The sequence below is a fragment of the Vicia villosa genome, linkage group LG3, assembly GCF_029867415.1.
Source record: "Vicia villosa cultivar HV-30 ecotype Madison, WI linkage group LG3, Vvil1.0, whole genome shotgun sequence".
Lineage (NCBI taxonomy): Eukaryota > Viridiplantae > Streptophyta > Magnoliopsida > Fabales > Fabaceae > Vicia > Vicia villosa.
Window position 1 is genome coordinate 211,741,705 of NC_081182.1, and position 19,438 is coordinate 211,761,142.

Here is a 19,438-nt window from a genome sequence, read left to right on the forward strand (position 1 = left end):
TTAATTGGAGCACCTTTCTCTTGATCTTTAAGACTTTTATCCTCTTTTTGTGACTTCAGATACCTAGTTCTGACTTTTGGTACCTCACTATTGAAGAAAGTTCCAAATTCAGCTAGAACGGGTTTTCTTCTGATTCTTGTTCCAGCAAGAGGTTGGGGAGTCTTAATGATAGCCTTAATCACTTTCATCTTCTTTAACGTGAAAGCATTCAGGCAGGCCCCAGAGGTGACAGCAAGGTCTTTGATAATACCTTCAGATTCCAGGTCCTCGACAATCTTGGAATGAACCAAAAGATTTGAGATAATTCTACCAAACGGAATGATGGTACAACTTTTTTCTCTGAAGGCATTTCTGGACTCCTTCACAGCCTTCCACATATGGTTGAAGATAATGTAGATAGCATCAACCTTCTTCTTAGTGGCAATGCAATACAGAATGTATTTTTGCTCATTGTTGACGAAGTCAGAAGCATGTGTCCCTTTCCTGTGATAGAAACACCCAAGAAGAATCTTGGTCCAGATTTTGTAGAGATCTCTCATGTCCTTGACATTCTTTGTTTCATTTATGTCTGGGTAGAGGGTGGATAAAACATCTTTCCAATTTACCCTTTGATCGATTTCAAAAGCTCCCTCAGGGTTTCTCAGATCAAACGTCATCCTTAGTATATTCTCAGTCACTACCACAAACTTTCCATGGACGAAAGACAAGATTGATTTGGGGGCGACAACTGCATGTACCCAGAATTCCTTGATAAGATCTGGGTAGACTGGTCCACAGAACTCAGCGAACAACGAAGTCCATCCTTGAAAAATTATATCTTCTTGGAGATGAAATTGGTGTTCTTCAATGTTATCAAAATCAACCATGAGTTCACATAGAACTTCTAATTTATCCTTAGGAATGGAGCACGCAACGACTGGAGTGAGTTCCTGATTTTCTTCATCTTGAATATGGAGAGGAGTAGATGAACCAAAATTTTGAGATGAAGAAGCAGCCATTGAAATAGAATGAACCACTAGGAAGAACAAATTCTGGGTTTTCGGTTAGGGTTTTAGAAGCGACTAAGAAGTTTTCAAAAGAGAGTATGCAAGAAGAAGAAAGAGAGACAAGGAGCGAAAAAGATATATGAGATGATTTGAAAAGAATATATAGAGACGGATTAAAAAAATGCAATAAGATTAGAAAATGAACAGTTACAGAATCAAGAGAAATCAATTTACATTAAATGATAAGTGACGTTAGGTGAGAGAACATGGTAAATGAAATGATTAACACAGTTACCTAGGTCGGCGTCTTTTCAACTGCACGCTTTGTACTAACCGTACATACACGTGTTCACCATCAGATAATAGATGACAGCTGTAAATTTTTTGAATAGACTTTACGCCTTCTGATTCTGATCACTGCTTCTGATTGTCATTCTTTAGAAATGATCTTGTTCTGATAGGATCATCTTTCTTCCCAAGGATCACATCTTCTGAATGAGCTGATGCAAGTCTAGGTGATCTTCTGACTGTTGGCTCTTCAGAAATCCTGAGATTCTCTAAAGATGCAGCAACTTGATCTTCTGATCCATTGCTTCTGAGACTATCAGCTTCTGCAGCTTTGCTTCTTGGTTCTACTACTTCTGATATATCAATATCAAAATCTGCAAAATTCTCAAACTGCTTTGGTTTTTCAAGACCAAGCTTATCATCAAACCTGATATTGATTGATTCTTCTACAATCAATGTTTCAGTATTGTATACTCTGTAGCCTTTAGAGCGTTCAGAATATCCAAGAAGGAAACACTTTTGTGCTTTAGAATCAAACTTACCAAGATGATCTTTAGTATTCAGAATAAAACATACACATCCAAAAGGATGGAAATATGAAATGTTTGGCTTTCTGTTCTTCCACAATTCATAAGTAGTCTTATTTAGAATAGGTCTGATAGAGATTCTATTCTGAATATAACACGCAGTGTTTATTGCTTCTGCCCAGAAATGCTTAGCCATATTGGTTTCATTGATCATGGTTCTGGCCATTTCTTGTATAGTCCTATTCTTTCGCTCTACAACTCCATTTTGTTGTGGAGTTCTAGTACAAGAGAAATCATGGGCAATACCATTTTCTTTGAAGAACTCCTCAAAGAATCTGTTCTCAAATTCGCCACCATGATCACTTCTGACCTTTATGATTTTACACTCCTTCTCAGTTTGGGTCTGAGTGCAGAATTCAAAGAACACTGAATGAGACTCATCCCTGTGTTTCAAGAACTTTACCCATGTCCAGCGGCTATAATCATCAACGATGACTAATCCATATTTCTTCCCTTTGACAGATGCTGTTTTGACTGGGCCAAACAGATCAATGTGCAAGAGGTCTAACGGCCTTAAGGAAGAGACAACATTCTTAGACTTGAATGCAGGTTTGGAAAACTTGCCCTTCTGACATGCTTCACAAAGAGCATCTGATTTGTATTTCAGATTAGGGAGTCCTCTGACAAGATTTAGTTTGTTAATCTGAGAAATCTTTCTCAAACTAGCATGTCCTAATCTTCTATGCCAGACCCATTGCTCTTCAGAAATAGACATAAGACAAGTCACCTTCTGATTCTTAAGATCCTGAAGATCTGTCTTATAAATGTTGTTCTTTCTCTTGTCTGTAAATAAGATTGAGCCATCCTTCTGACTTACAGCCTTGCAAGACTTTTGATTGAAGATTATATCATAACCATTGTCACTTAATTGACTTATGGACAATAAGTTATGCGTTAATCCTTCTACAAGAAGTACATTAGTTATGGAAGGAGAGTTACCAAGACTTATGGTTCCAGAACCAATGATTTTGCCCTTCTGATCTCCTCCAAACTTGACTTCTCCACCTGGCTTAAGCACCAGGTCTTGGAATGTAGACCTTCTTCCCGTCATGTGTCGCGAGCACCCAGAGTCTAGGTACCATGACATTTTGCTTTTTGTCCTCTTTTCCGCCAAGGATATCTGCAACAGAAATTATCTTCTCCTTAGTGACCCACAATTTCTTGGGTCCTTTCTTGTTAGTTCTCCTCAAGTTCTTATTGAACTTGGGTTTAGCATAATATTTAACAGGAGGAACAACATGATATTCTTTAGGTTTGTCAGCATGATATTTCTTAGGATGTGTCACAAGCTTCTTGGTGTGAACAGTGTTAAACTTCTGTGCATGTGAAGTGAGCCTAATATCATGTGCATGGTCATATTTGAATTGATCATACAATGGCTTGTATGTGATCTTCAGATCATCAACAGGTTCAAATTTATGTGAGGTATCACCCTCATAGCCAAAACCAAACCTTCTGTTTCCAGAAACACCATATATCATAGAAGCAAGATGACTTCTGCCAATACTTCTAGATAAGAACTTTCTGAAGCTCGAGTCATATTCTTTCAGAATATGATTCATGCTAGGAATGGATTTTTCTGTTTCAGAAGGAGATCCACTATCTTTGGATAGATTTAAAACTTTTTCCTTCAGTTCAGAGTTTTCCAATTCCAGCTTCTTAGTTTCAAATTCAAACTGCTTTTTCAGCTTTTTGTATTTGATACTAAGATGAGCCTTGAGTTCCAGAAGTTCTGTTAAACTAGAAACTAACTCTTCTCTAGATAGTTTAGAAAATACCTCTTCAGAATCTGATTCTGATGTAGATTCTGATCCATCATTTTCTGTAGCCATCAGCGCGAAGTTGGCTTGCTCTCCTTCAGAGTCTGATTCTGATTCTGATTTAGAATCATCCCATGTTGCCATAAGACCTTTCTTCTTATGAAACTTCTTCTTGGGATTCTCCTTCTGAAGTTTTGGACACTCGTTCTTGTAATGTCCAGGCTCATTGCACTCATAGCAGACAGCCTTCTTCTTGTCAGATCTTCTGTCACCAGAAGATTCTCCTCGTTCAAATCTCTTTGAACTTCTGAAGCTTCTGAACTTCCTTTGCTTGCTCTTCCAGAGTTGGTTTACCCTTCTGGAGATCATGGACAGTTCATCTTCTTCTTTAGATTCTGATTCTTCAGGATCTTCTTCTCTAGCCTGAAAAGCGTTAGTGCATTTTTTAACATTTGATTTTAAAGCAATAGACTTACCTTTCTTTTGAGGCTCGTTTGCGTACAGTTCAATCTCATGACTCCTCAGGGCACTGATCAGCTCTTCCAAAGAAACTTCATTCAGATTCTTCGCAATCTTGAATGCAGTCACCATTGGGCCCCATCTTCTGGGCAAACTTCTGATGATCTTCTTTACATGATCAGCCTTGGTGTAGCCTTTGTCCAGAACTCTTAATCCAGCAGTCAGAGTTTGAAATCTTGAAAACATCTTCTCAATGTCTTCATCATCCTCCATCTTGAAGGCTTCGTACTTCTGGATTAGTGCAAGAGCTTTGGTCTCCTTGACTTGAGCATTTCCTTCATGAGTCATTTTCAAGGACTCATATATGTCATGAGCCGTTTCCCTGTTAGATATCTTCTCATACTCAGCATGAGAGATAGCATTCAGCAAAACAGTCCTGCATTTGTGATGATTTTTGAATTCTTTCTTTTGATCATCAGTCATTTCGCTTCTTGTGAGCCTTACACCAGTAGTTTTAACAGGATGTTTGTAACCATCCATCAGAAGATCCCATAATTCACCATCTAGACCAAGAAAGTAACTTTCCAGTTTATCTTTCCAGTATTCAAAGTTTTCACCATCAAATACTGGTGGTCTAGTATAACCATTGTTACCATTGTATTGCTCAGCAGAGCCAGATGTAGATGCAGATGTATTTGTTGGAATTTCACCAGCCATCTTTTACTGAAGCGTTTTTCTCTTCCTGAATCTTTTCTAAACACGGTTAAGTGCTTGCACCTTAGAACCGGCGCTCTGATGCCAATTGAAGGATGGAAAAACACTTAGAAGGGTGGGGGGGGGGGGGTTTAAATAAGTGTAGTCTTAAAAACTCGTAAGATAAAAACAATTTGCACAGTTATTTTTATCCTGGTTCTTTGTTAACTAAACTACTCCAGTCCACCCCCACGGAGTGATTTACCTCACCTGAGGATTTAATACACTAATCGTAACATATTACAATGGTTTTCCACTTAGCCCACGACTAAGTCTTCTAGAGTATCCTGATCACAACCTGATCACTCTAGGAACAAATGCTTAGACACAAGCTAAGACTTTCTTAGAGTATCCTGACCACCACGTGATCACTCTAATTACAACTGCTTAGACACAAGCTAAGACTTCCTAGAGTATCCTGATCAACACTTGATCACTCTAGTTACTTACAAATTAATGTAATCAATTCTAAGAGTATTACAAATGCTTCTGAAAAGCTATAATCACAACAGTGATATTTCTCTTAACGTTTAAGCTTAATCTCACTAATATATTACAACAGCAATGTAGTGAGCTTTGATGAAGATGAAGTTTCTGAGCTTTGAGTTTGAACAGCGTTTCAGCAAGTTAATTGTTAGCAAATCGTCGACCTTGCTTCTCATCAGAACTTCATATTTATAGGCACTTGAGAAGATGACCGTTGGGAGCATTTAATGCTTTGCGTATTCCGTACAGCATTGCATTTAATGTTTCACTCTTTTGTCAACTACCTCGAGCCTTGCGCATGCTGTGTCTACTGACGTTGCCTTTAATAGCTTCCAACGTTCCTTTTGTCAGTCAGCGTAGCCTGCCACCTGTACTTTCTTCTGATCTGGTGTTTGTGTATACAACATTTGAATATCATCAGAGTCAAACAGCTTGGTGCATAGCATCTTCTTGTCTTCTGACCTTGAAGTGCTTCTGAGCGTGATACCATGAGAACTTCAGTGCTTCTGCTTCTGATCTCAAGTTCTTCTGATGCTTCCATAGACCCATGTTCTGATTCTGCCTTGACCATCTTCTGATGTCTTGCCAGACCATGTTCTGATGTTGCATGCTGAACCTTCTGAGACAAAGCTTCTGAGCGCTGATTTGTGCATACTCTTTATATATTTCCTAAAAGGGAAATTGCAATGTTTTAGAGTACCACATTATCTCACACAAAATTCATATCCTTGTTATCATTAAAACTAAGAATATTGATCAGAACAAATCTTGTTCTAACATGGTTTACCGGTACATGCTTGGCATTCTGAGTTTTTTGTGGCATTGGCATAATCGTGGGGTTCTTTTGTGTGCATTGACGAAAGAATGGCAAAGGGTCGCGCCTTTGACGTAGCTAGGATTTTAGTTAAGGTGCAGCTGTCGTCCTATACCCCTGAATCTGTCATTGATAACATTGATGGGAAGACTTTCAGCTTAACAATTAGGGAGGATTCTTGGGGCCATTCCAACTATTCCACAGGTATCTCTAAACCCCCCTCTACTGCTGTCTCATCCTCTAAATAGGAGGATTTTTGGAACGACGATAACAGCTTTAGGGACTTAGACCGGAACACTAACAATTCTGAGGATAGTATAGACCAATTTTCGGATAACTTGATTAGGGAGGAAGGCGTGAAGAATTTAAGCGCTTCAAGCCTCGAGGCAGCCGAGGACCTAAAGGTGCAGAGGCATAACGAGGAGTGTATAGCTGGAAATTCTGGGTCGGTTCATGTAATTAGTGAAACAGGGGAATTTGATAATGCATTACTAAAGATCATAAACAATGCTTATGATGGTCAGGTAGCGAATATTGCAGCAACGCAGCTTGCAGGCCCAAATGTTCTTAGTTCTAGCTGCGGATCGGACGAGATTTCCAGAAGGGTTGGCTGTTCTCTCGCCATTGCTGAGGCAAAATCAGGGGCGAAGGTTAGAAAGAAATTGAGGCTGAAATTAGTGAATGATATGGCGGGATTAGGTAAGGGAGGAAGCAGAAAAAAGCTAATGTTAGACTGTGGTAATTTTTCCCAGGGCAGGAAGGGTATAGCTTTGAGTCCTTGCAAAGGACAATTTGGGAAGAATTCCATGGAGGTAAACATTAGCATCAACAGTGGGCTTCATTCGGTTTGTTACGGCGATCAAAAGGAAGAATCCGATATTTGTAGAAATAACGGGAGACAATGGAGACTTATGGATGTTGATATTGGAGGAAAATTGTGTTCGGCTATTGTTGCGCTAGGTGTAGTAGATGTAGAGGGGAGGAGTAATCTTATTAGTAGGATTGATAATTTGGAGCAAGGGGGAGGAAAGAAAGGGGAAGTAAGGAAGGAGAAAAAAGAAGGTGTTCAATGATTATTGGTTCCATGAATATTAGGGGGGAGTGAATGCACTCAAAAGAAGGAGGATTAGTTCTTTGATAAAAAAAGGTAATATGGATGTGTTTTTAATACAAGAAACTAAGGTAGTCAACATGGATGATAATTTGGCAAAGTCTTTTTGGTATTCTCCAGATGTGGGATTTTCTTATTCCAATTCTTTAGGTAGGTCGGGAGGATTACTCATTTTATGGAATGATAAAGTGGAGGTCTTGAATAGCTTTAAAGGAGAGGGTTACTTGGGAATAAAAGCTTGTTGGGAGAATAATTTTTATTACGTGTTAAATGTGTACTCGCCGTGTGCATTGAACAAAAATATTGTGTTATGGAATAAGTTGCTTGAGTTGAAGGAGACATTCAAGGATGGGGAATGGATTATGGGAGGGGACTTTAATGCGATTAAAAACAATAGAGAAAGGAAGGGGAGAGCGGTGTCCGTGCATAAAAGATAAGTAGAGCTTTTTGCGGAGTTTATTGACAAAAGTGCTTTGGTGGATATTCCTTGTAAAGGGAAAAAGTTCTCTTGGTTTAGCGGGGACGGGAAGTCGATGAGTAGAATCGACCGCTTTATCTTATCGAACGAAGTTCTGACTAGATGGGAGGTGATGGGCCAACTCATTAGTGATAGGGATATTTCAGACCATTGCCCCATTTGGATTATGAAGAATCAAAGGAATTGGGGTCCAAAACCATTTAAATTCAACAATGAATGGTTTAGTTTTGATTCTTTTATTCCTTTTGTGGAAAACGAATGGAAAAGCTTGAAGGTGGAAGGAAGAGGAGATTATGTTTTAAAAGAAAAACTAAGGCTCTTAAAAGATAAGTTAAGAGGTTGGAACAAGGAGGTATTTGGAAGAATCGATTTAGAGATGGAGGACGGGGCATGCATGTTGAATTTGGCCGATGACAAATTAGCCTCCGATGATTATACCAATTTCGAAAGCACAATTGAGTTTAGGAAGGAAGCGTGTAGTAAGTTTTGGAGGAATTTGAGAATAAAAGAAAACATGCTCTTACAAAAGTCAAGATTGATTTGGAATAAGGAAGGAGACTCCAATAGCGGGTTTTTTCATAAGGTTATGAAACAAAGAAGAAGGAACAATCATTTAGGTCCGATTCTCTCTACGGAAGGTTTGGCGGAGTCGGTTAAGGAGGTTAGGGAGACGGTTTTCAAGCACTTCGAGGAGAAATTTGTTGAAACGGAAGAAAGTAGACCGATATTGGAGGGTATTCAGTTTAAATCTTTAAGTAAGGAAGAGGCAGAGGATATTGAGAAACCTTTTCTTCAAAGTGAGATTAAAGAGGCGGTGTGGGAATGTGGTGGAGATAAAAGTTCGGGGCCGGACGGGTACTCCTTTCTTTTTATTAAAAAATGTTGGTCTTTCATTAAAGAAGATTTCTTCAATTTCTTCAACTATTTTTTGGAGGGAGTTCTTTATCAAAGGTAATTACCTCATCTTTTTTTACTTTAATTCCAAAGAAATATAATCCTTTGGGATTGGATGATTATAGACCCATTTGCTTGGTGGGATGCATATATAAAATGGTTTCTAAACTTTTGGTGGGGAGACTTAAAAAAGTGCTAAACTCTATCATTTCACCTTGTCAAACCGCTTTTGTTCCCGGTAGACAATTGCCTGATGGGGTGGTTGTTGCAAATGAGGTGGTTGATTATGCTAGAAAGGCGGGTAGTAAATGCACTCTTTTCAAAGTTGATTTCGAAAAGGCGTACGATAAGGTGAGTTGGAGTTTCTTAAGATTTATGCTTAAATTAATGGGGTTTGGTAGGAGATGGATGAAGTGGATGGAGTTATTGGTGTTTAAGAGCGATATGTTGGTGCTTGTGAATGGGAGTCAATCTAAAGAATTCGGTGTTTTTAGAGGGTTGAGACAAGGAGACCCCCTTTCTCCTTTTCTCTATGTTTTGGTGGCGGAAGCTCTTACGGGCTTGGTGCAAAAATCTATTGAGATATGGGATTTCCAAAGTTTTGATATCAAAGCATCGTGTTGGGTGGACATCCTTCAATTTGCGGATGACACTTTATTAGTAGGGTATGGTAGTTGGAAGCAAATTCGGGCGATTAAGGTGGTTCTTAGGGCTTTTGAACTTGTGTCGGGCCTCGGGATTAATTATCACAAGAGTAAATTGAATTAATTCTAACTATCAATTCTTAGAAGCGGCGTCTCACTTTTTTGTCGTGCAAGGTTGAGGATAACAAGTTTTTCTTTCTAGGTATCCCAATTGGTCACAATCCTAGGTGGGAAGCTACTTTGGATCCTCTCTTGAACAAGACGAAGGCTCGGTTGGAAGGATGGACTAATCGTTTCTTGAATTTAGGAGGAAGGATTACTCTCTTGAAGTCGGTTCTTAGTTCTCTCTCCATTTTTACTATGTCTTTCTACAAGATGCCCTTGAAGGTGGTGAAGAAATTCAATAATATGCAAAGTAAGTTTCTTTGGGGGGATGGAGGAGAAAAGGAAGATTCATTGGGTTAAGTGAAAGGATTTATCTCTTCCCATGGAGAAAGGGGGCTGAGGAGTAAAGGATATCGCTTTGTTCAATATTTCTCTTCTTAACAAGTGGAAGTGGCGAATATTACAAGGTCGAAATTCGCTTTGGCTTAATGTCTTGAAAGCCCAGTATGGTGACTTATCGTCTTCTTTGTTGGTCGATGGGAAGGTTAGTAACACTTCCTCCTCTGATCTTTTTGTTTCTTCTTCTTGTTTTTGGTGGAGAGATTTGGTAAAAATAAGGTCTTCTTTTCTTTTGGATCCTAAGGTGGAAAATAGTAGATTTATTATTCACAACAGGTTCCATACACCATTTTGGGAAACTAATTGGTTGGAAGGGATTCCTTTGAAAGAGGAGTTTCCGGAATTGTATTTAAACTCTAATTTGAAGGGAGTTTCGGTGGCGGGCATGGGGGTGGTTTGAAGGTGTGTGGTTATAGGGTGATTTTGGTTTAAATTTGGTGGGTAATTATTTAGAGGCGGATGTGCTTAAAATGAGGAACCGGTTAGAATCTTTTCAACGGTGGAAACACGGCAAGGATGTGGTCGTGTGGACCGAAGAAGTGACGAAGGAATTTTCGGTAGCATCTTGTTATAATTTTTATTTGAATCTTCATTTTCCGTTCGGTCCGCCAAACAAATATGACGATGCTTTTGGGGTATTGTGGAAAATGGAGGTGCCGTTTAAAATCAAGGCTTTTGGGTGGAGACTTTTTCTTGATAGGCTTCCAACGATTGACGGTTTGGTGTATAGAGGTATGACTATTTCCCTTGAAAATTCTAAGTGCGTTCTATGCGGTGTTGAGTCGGAAAATAGGGATCATTTTTTTTGGTTGTTTGGTGGGTAAAAAGATTTGGAATGAGATAACTTTTTGGGTTGGTAGAGGGGGTATTTTGGAAAATGAGTGTTTGCTGCATTTTATGGAGTTGCACTTGTTTTTCCGCTTACTAAAGATTAAAGATAGTAAATTGGGTGTGGTGTGGCTTGCCACAACTTGGTCTTTTTGGTTGCTTAGAAATGGGGTGCGTTTTCGGAAGGAAGCTTGGAGCATTAACAACACCGTGTGGAACATCAAGTTCTTGGTTTGGAAATGGTCTTTTTGTGGGAAGATTACTCATCCCAATTACGCTTTTTACGAATTTAGCAAGGACCCGCCTTTCTTCCTTTCGTAAGGGTAATTGGTGTGTAATTTTTCTTTTTGTCGGGCTTTTCCGCGCTCCTTTGTAATCGGGTTGGAGAACCCTTAGTTCTCCATTTTATATTATTTCTTGATTACAAAAAAAAATTATTAGGTAGAACTTTACTTCTCCGATTCCATCTCTAGGCCTCATCTAGAAACCCAGAAAAAATATTTAAAATTATTTAAATATAAAAATAATTTTTATATTAAATTAATATTGAAAATTTTAAATTATAATAATAAAAAATATTATAAGGTAAATAAACTTCTTTTTTAAATATTTCCTAATAATTCTAAGTAATACTAATTTGAATAATAAAAAGACAATGTTGCCATAATTGAATAAAATATATTTTTTCTAAAATTTTCTTATATTACAAAGGTGAGGGTCGATCGGTACTCTCGGAATGTATGTATATTTATTACTCAAAATCTGAACTCTTAATTTTATTAATCTAACGGTTTTAATTAATTTTTTATGTAAAAAAATTATTTTAAAAAATAATTTCAAATAAAAATGTTAGATTAATGAAAATCAGAGGTTATATAACAATTATTAGATTAATTAAAAATTATTTACTAAAATATAAATGTGGCTATTAATTTCTCTTTTGATTAATTTCATCGTTGATATTTATTTTTTTCATCTCTCGTTATAAAAATGCTTGCTACTTTATATACTCTAATTCAATTTAATATATTTATCTAAATTAAGATATAATGAAATTACTTTTTGTTTTAAGTTATTGGTTTATAAATATTAATTATTTTATTTTATTAATACATTAATATAAATTAAATATTATGGTCAAAGTTTGAATTTTACATTCATTCATCTAATTATCACATATCATTTGAGTTAAATAAAATAAAATTAGATAATATAGAATATTGATGGTTTTTAATCGGATAATTGTGTAAAATTATTTTACACAATAAGAGCACGTCAATTAACCTGTAATATATAAGAATCTTTTTAAATAATAAATAAAATTAAAATATTTAAAGTGTTACTTTGTCTCTTATTTTTTAAATAATTACTAACCAATTAAATTGTCTAGGTTTAATTATATTTGTAGTCCATATATTATATTTGATTCAAGTAAAGTTAGTCTCATTAATTAGCAGCACTTTAATAAAGCACTTTCTAAAATGTGCCTTTTAGCAACGCTTTCATATATAAGTCATGTGTTTTTTTTTAACTAAAGCGTTGTCTAAGGGGCGCTGCCTAAAACTTTTTTTGGCGTAGTAATTCTTAACTGTTTAATTGTGACACAGTTAGAAATATTTGGGAGTTTGTTTTGGACTGATTGGAGATCAAACACAATTCTAAAGATTGGTTTGAGGAACTTAACTAGGCAATAGATAATTGTAAAAGAAAAAGGATGGCGAACAGAGATTTTGATTTGCAATAGATAAAATCAAACACGATTTTAAAGATTGGTTTGTATCAAGTATACCAAACTATCATGAAGTATGAACTGAATGAATGCAAAAAAGAGATTTTGATTTGCAATTGATAAAGAGGAATTATGGAGACCATTGTTAGAATATTGATACGGGTGTTTGGAAGAGGTCGTTCTTGGGGGCGTATCAAAGGAGTCTGTGAAGAAGGCTTCAATTTGGTGGCGAGATATAGTCAGTTTTAATTCGGAGGGGGAAAATTTTGACTGGTTTTAGAGTGGCATTGGGTATTGTTTAGGCTTAGGGAAATTTATTAAATTTTGGTAGAATAATTGGTGTGGCGGTATTCCGTTTAAAGAGCTATTTCCGGTAGTTTTCAGTATGGCCTTAAACCAAGATTCTTCAGTACAAAGTATGGGAGAATTTGTTGATGGTATGTTAGTGTGGAAGTTGGGAGTGCATTTGCTGCTAAACATAATAGAAGAAGAAAAATTACAATATCAAGAGCCGAAAGCAATTTTGTGTGAAGTTCGAGTGAGGGTTGGGGTGGAGGATAACTTCAAATGGTTCAAAGCGGAGGAAGGTGCGTATATTGTTAGCTCGGGATATAATGTTTACAGAAGCTGCTTTTTCTGGCTCCCCATAATGGGACATCTCGATTGCTATGGGGGTTTTTTGGAAAACCAAGGTTCTATAAAAAATTCAGGTGTTTAATTGGTTGGCGGTGCATAAAGAACAAGATCGCGACTAGGGACTAACTAGCTAAAAGAGGCATTATAGAGAATGATAACGAGAAGGTATGTCTTTTTTGTTTATCAAATATCGAGTCGCTGGATCATTTGATGGTACAATGCTATTATTCGAAATTGGTTTGGCAAGAGGTTGATATGTGGTTAGGTGATGTAGGAAATTCTGTAGAGTTGGTGGAGCCTTTATTGGTATTTTCTAGGGGGCTGGTTGGGGTTGTTTGTGCGAGAAAGCGTTTGGTAACGTGGTTAGTCACTTGTTGGCCATTCTGAAATATGCGGAATGATATTTATTTCAATTCAGTGGGTATTCAAGTTGGTGAGGTGGTACATATGGTAAAACTTTTGTCATGGTTATGAAACGTTTTAGGAATTCCGACAAATGTCTATTGTATTATACACTGTTGTAATCGGCCTATCGACTTTTTTAATAGTTAATTTTGTAATTATTAGGGGAGTATGGTTTGTACTCCGCCCTATTAATGAAATTTCATTGGTTATAAAAAAAAACAATTAAAAAAAAAGTTCGCAAACTGAGATTTTGATTTTTAAATGCGCTTTTGTAGTGATTGTGTATGCTTGCTATTTGCTTTGGTGATAAGAGAGAGCACCATAGATTCAGGGCCGGTCCTTTGAATTTGAGTGCCTTGGGCGAATGAAAAGAGTGGTGCCCTATAATTTTTAACAATAAATACATAAGGATAAGAGAAATAATTGGGTAAAAAATACATTTTCATTTGACACTATGCAAAAAGAATAGAAATATAAATCTTTGAATCAATGTTTATACTACATCAAAACATGAACCACTATAAAGAGACTAAATATTCTTCTTCTTGATCCGGTATTTTTTCCTACAAAAAAATTGACCAAACCTTTATTATTTAAATATCATCCTCTTAGCCTTTTTTGTTGCAAAATCGTTAATAATTTTTTCATAATCAAGGTTCTTCAAAAAATTACTTTCAATTGAAATCAACACAAGACTATTTAATTTATCTTGTGACATAGTAGATCTCAAATAAGATTTTAATAATTTTAATTTAGGAAAACTTCTTTCAGCAGATGCAACACTGATAGAAATAGTCAATATTACTCTATAATCTATGAATGCATTAGGAAAACAATTAAAAGTCTTTGAAGAACTCAATATCATATAACTTGATTTTGATTCAACTGTTAAAACTTCTCTAGTAACTTTCAATTCTTCAAACAAAATTTTACATCAAGATCAAGAGAATCGTCATATTTTAAACAAGTTTCAAGATGTTTACAACATGCTTTCAAGTTCCTAAATAATTATCTAAGTCTTTCAATACTAAACAAGAATTCAAAAATATTTTCATATGTGCTATACTGCTCAAATCTTCTATCAAGTTAGCTAATTGTTTGATCTACAATACATAAGAAATAGTGATTTCAAAAAGACTCTTTAGTAGACTCAATATTCAGTTGTGTGGATTGAGATGGATTTTCATCATAGTGTTATTTTCTACTAAGATAACATTTTGGAATAAACACACATTCAATCTCTATTTCATTCTCAATCTTTTCAGCACTGTCCTTAGCATTTACAAATTCATATTCTCTTTAGCAAGTATTTTTGTAATAGAAAATTCTCTTTTAATATATATAGGGATAAAATAAAATTTTGGTGCCCCTAAAATTATGGGGCCCTGGGCTCCCGCCCCGCGAGCCCGTGCTCAGGGCCACCCCTGCATAGATTACAATATTATTGAGAACACTATGCTTAGATATTTAGATGTTAGATCAAGCCCAGATTTAGGCAGCACATAGCTTAGCTATTATCTTAAGTGTTGCTAAGTTTTTATTTATTTTTTCCTTCGTTTGATTGGTTGGATCTGTCGATCGCCTTATTTGTAATTATATATTCTAAAACAATTAGTACAATCCACTTAATTTTTTTTTATAATTAAAAAATAATTAGTCACATTATTTAGTATACCAATATTGTATTTTGGGAAGAATTTAAATTAAAAATTTGCAAATGCATCAATTAGAAGCCAATTTCTATAATCAACTTTCGTGTAACTACATTTTCATATTGCATGTGCATTATCAGTACATATAACTATAATTTAATGTTGTCCAACAATTTCTTCAAAAAGCATTTTCCCTTTGTGTCATGAAAAGTTGAAAGTTTAATTAAAATATAATGAATTCTAATAATAAGCAAACCCTTGATGTACTAAGTGTGCTAAAGAGGCATCCATAACACATTGATTTTCTTAAGAGACATTTACTATGCATGCAAAAGGGACAAATACAAGAACCTAAAATATTTAATTGTTTTTAATATTGCATGAACTTTACAAACTATATAATGATCGTATCATATTTTGTTTTGGTTCATGCAAAGAGTGAAAAAGATGGCTAATACTCTCAAATTTGTTTTTGTTACAATTTTGTTTCTTTCTCTATTTTTTGTTGCAAAATGTGGTGACGGTAATTTTATTTCTTTCTATATTTTATTTTCTTCTTTTCAAAATTTTAATTTTAATTTTCTAATTTATATATATTTTTTTTCATTTTAGTAAATCGTTTTAATTTCGTTTTCTAGCAGGACAAGTTGAATGTAAAATCGATGCTGATTGTCCACAAATTTCCGAATTCATTCCTATTTTTTATAAGTGCGTTAACAATATATGTGAAGTTTTAAAGCCAAAACCATTTTTTGTTTGAGAATTAGACTCAAGAAAATACTTAAGCCTTGTTTAAGTAGGAAAAAATATTTACAATATTCCATATGCTATAATAATTAGTGAGTTGCTATTTGAGTTTTGTACTACCACCATGATATTGTTTTTTTTTTCTTTTCATTTTATAATTTCATAAACTTTGAAATGTTGTTAATAAAATCAAATAAATCAATAACAAATATTATAATTATATTGTCATTGTCTGTTTAAATTTTAAATGTATATTATAACTTGGTTGGAGTATAATTTCCTTAATTAAAGTTATCTTTCTCAAAACAAAACAAAAAATCATTTCATAATTTTCATATGGTGTAAACCATAAAATTTAATTCTAAACCTTCCTATAATGATCTAACAATATGAATCAAAGATCCCATCTCTTTGAATAAAATAAGCATAAGTCTAGCTATATATAAATCATATACCACAAACCAACCGTAACATTGCAAGTAACAAAAGTGTTAATAAGACTCTGAATGATCTTGACAATACATAAACGAGGATCCTAGTGGATCTAGAGACACAAAAATTAGAAGAATTTTCTCTTTACAGGGATTATTATGTTGAATTAAATGTCAAATGAAGACTAAATCATTGGCAGTAGCATGTCTATCCCAAACCAAAGTTAGAAGATAACCAACTTTAATAGATGATCCATTTAACTTTTATTTGAATGGAAAATAAGACATATTAATAAGCAAAATTCTTTGGCCACCTCCCAACCTTCTAGGTCACCTCTGGTGAAAAACCCAAACTACCCCTGACTTCGGAAATGCATTTTCGAAATGCAAGAAAAATGTGTTTTCGGAGATGCATCTCCGAAAGCGCCATTTTTTTGAAAAAATTGTCTTATTTCGGAAGTTCATTTCCGAAAACAGCATTTCGGAAGTTCATTTCCGAAATACTGCGCGTTTTGCAGATTAAGCAAAATAGGCCCCCTCCCCCATTCATTTGCCCTAATCTTCTTCCAAACTCATCCTCTTTCAAAATTTCTGCAACAAGCAAGTGTGAAGTCAAATAGATTGCCAAAGTCTTCTTCCAATCTCAACCTAAATAATCTCAAACACTAATTGGTAAGTTTATCATTTTATTTCAATTTTTAGATCCATTATTCATTACTCTATTAGGGTGTTTAGAGATTGAAAAAATCACATTAAGATAGGTTGGTACTGATATTAGGTTGTTTAGTAGGCATAAAAGTAGTTTTGATTTAGGATTTTGGGGTCTGCCATTGGAGGTTGCAGAGAACTTCTGCGCAGGGGTGTTTCGGAAGTTCATTTCCGAAAACACCTTCATTCCCAATTTCAGAAATGAACTTCCGAAGTGTATCAGAATTTCAATTTTTTTTAGATTTTTCTGTTGTCTCGCATATTAATCGATTTCAATTGTTTTCAGGAACATGTCAGGCAACCAACCAGCACGCATCAGACAGGGTAGAGAGACATAGACTGCGTCGGCTAGATGCGAGCGGGCGGCGGCGCAGCTCGCGTCGACACAGGGACGAGGGAAGGGCCGAGGACGACGTGTGCGAGTTCCCGTGGAGATGGGCGAGGGTACCTCTACATCTGGATCTAGGAGTCGGCTGGCTCGGGTATCTTCTTTCCGCCAGCGAGAGGAGGAGGAGGAGGTGGCAGTGCCATACCACGAGGCGGAGGGGGTACCGGATGTTGACCCTCCACTCGGGGAGGAGGATGAGCAGGAGGGCAGCTACCCGGGAGGGCCCATTGAGACTTCCGTGCTGATTACCTACCACGATCACGTCGCTCGGCGTATCTGGGAGGAAGAGGTATTTTTGATAATTTGCCTGACTACATTATTTAACCGTTTATAATTTAGACGTTTATTCGATATTTTCTTAACGGTCTATTTAACATACGCTTTTATTTGTTTTTTTGTAACAGGAGAGAGAGCCGTTGAAAATGGTGAACCACGCCCGGAAGATTTTCAGTTTGTTTAAACCGACTGCTGAGTGGTTTAACGACTCGGTGAGAGCTTCAGGGCTTAGTGGGCTCTGCATGACGGGGTACACCACCATCAGCCACAGCATGCAGGGGGCCTTTGTGGAGCGCTGGCACAAGGAGACGTCTTCTTTCCACTTGCCGGTTGGGGAGATGACGATCACCTTGCATGACGTGCAGTGTCTTCTCCACCTGCCGATCAGGGGTCCGCTGTTCACCCACTCCCGGATCCAGATGGTCGAAGCCACTCAGTGGATGGCGCTCTATTTGGGCATGGAGCCCGAAGCTGCTGACTACGAGTGCATCACGACATCTGGACCTCATATCCGGTTCACCATACTGAGCCGCTATTTCGAGCACCACCTGGACGCGGCGGCCGATGCCGAGGAGGCGGGTGACGAGCTATTTACACAGTATCACCGTGGCTGTGCTCTCCGGTGCTGGTACATGCATGTGGTAGGCGCCGCAGTCTTTGTGGACAAGAGTGCAAGGTACGTCGATGTGACCTACCTCCGCTACTTCATGGACCTGACTACCGTTCACCAGTGGAACTGGGGGGCAGCTACTCTGGCATATCTATACCAGAAGCTGAATGAGGCCTCCAACTGGAGGACGAGGCAGTTGACCGGATCCTGCACACTACTTACGGTACGTTTCATTTTAATTGTTTCGTATTTATTTATGTTTCGTATTTACTTATGTTTCGTATTTATTTATGTTTCGTATTTACTTACGGTACGTTACATTATCGTGTTTGTGTTTCAGAGTTGGATCATTTCTTAATTCTCCCGCATCCACGGCTTTCACATCGATCCTGTGTACATGGACGCCATGCCCAGGGCCGCCAGATACGTTCTCCAGAGGGGGAACAATGCGGTGGGACCATACCGTGGGTACCTCGACCGCACGATGCACGACGACGTCACCTAGAGGCCATTCAGCGACTACACTCAGGTTGTCCCCTTTGACGGCATTGCTTTATATTCTGGATGGTTGACATGCCGGGCCAGCATCATGGTCCGGTATCTCCCTGAGCGGTGCATGCGTCAGTTCGGATTTGTGTAGATGATACCCAGATCACCTTTTGAGGCTGCTCCCGACACAGTGACCCGAGTGCAGCTCACTGCCATATTTGAGGATTGGGAGAAACATATGGTACCGGAGGAGTGTCGTCGCATTCGTGTCACCCAGGACTGGCACAGTGTGGAGGGATACGTCACATGGTTCTACCGGGTGTCACATCCTCTGCTGAGACCCGACGCTCCCGGCGCTCCCAGGCCAGCACACGAGGAGATCCTAGAGAACCAGCATGCCGAGGATGACCACGCCATTGATCTCCTGCCGATCTGCCAGCGGATAGAGATGCTTGGGCGGGACGCGTTGGATCGAGGTGTCGTTCATCAGGGCGGTCCAGAGGCAGTCGCCGTGATGGAGATGATCGTCACTGATGCGGGCCGTGCGGCGGCAGAGGAAGTCCCAGGGAGAGAGGGTTAGGCATACCTAGTAGTGGTCGGGTTTATTTTTTTTATCACGGATTGTATCTTTTTTACACTATTATTATTTGGATTCGGATCGGTTTGTATATATTACTATTTTTATCATATTAGTATTTTCTGTTTATATGTCGCTTATTTTATTTCCCAGTTTCCTTTAATTAAAAATACGAGACAGTTTCCAAAAACATAAAAA

At 37.4% G+C, this 19,438-nt stretch overlaps 1 protein-coding gene and 1 long non-coding RNA gene across 3 annotated transcripts; both read left to right on the forward strand.

Moving 5' to 3' along the window:
* The first annotated feature begins 15,163 nt into the window (after window positions 1–15,163).
* On the forward strand, window positions 15,164–15,772 carry LOC131657288 (uncharacterized). Its single transcript, XR_009300601.1, has 2 exons — window positions 15,164–15,537; window positions 15,653–15,772. It is a non-coding gene; the product is annotated as an uncharacterized LOC131657288 (long non-coding RNA).
* A 17-nt stretch (window positions 15,773–15,789) lies between these two features.
* On the forward strand, window positions 15,790–19,319 carry LOC131657287 (protein MAIN-LIKE 1-like). 2 transcript variants are annotated; one of them, XM_058926707.1, is made up of 4 exons: window positions 15,790–16,864; window positions 17,187–17,577; window positions 17,693–18,397; window positions 18,515–19,319. In XM_058926707.1, exons 2-4 carry the CDS (start codon window positions 17,335–17,337, stop codon window positions 18,530–18,532), a joined length of 966 nt encoding a protein of 321 aa, XP_058782690.1. In that variant the 5' UTR covers window positions 15,790–16,864; window positions 17,187–17,334; the 3' UTR covers window positions 18,533–19,319. The 2 variants fall into 2 exon arrangements, with proteins under 2 accessions (XP_058782690.1, XP_058782689.1); XM_058926706.1 differs by having other exon boundaries at window positions 15,790–17,577.
* Window positions 19,320–19,438: the final 119 nt, after the last annotated feature.

Coding starts and splice junctions, on each gene's coding strand:
- LOC131657287 (XM_058926706.1), top strand. CDS start 17,335: ATGGGCGAGGGTACCTCTACATCTGGATCTAGGAGTCGGCTGGCTCGG. Junction 17,578..17,692: donor GGCGTATCTGGGAGGAAGAG/GTATTTTTGATA, acceptor TTTTTGTAACAG/GAGAGAGAGCCGTTGAAAAT.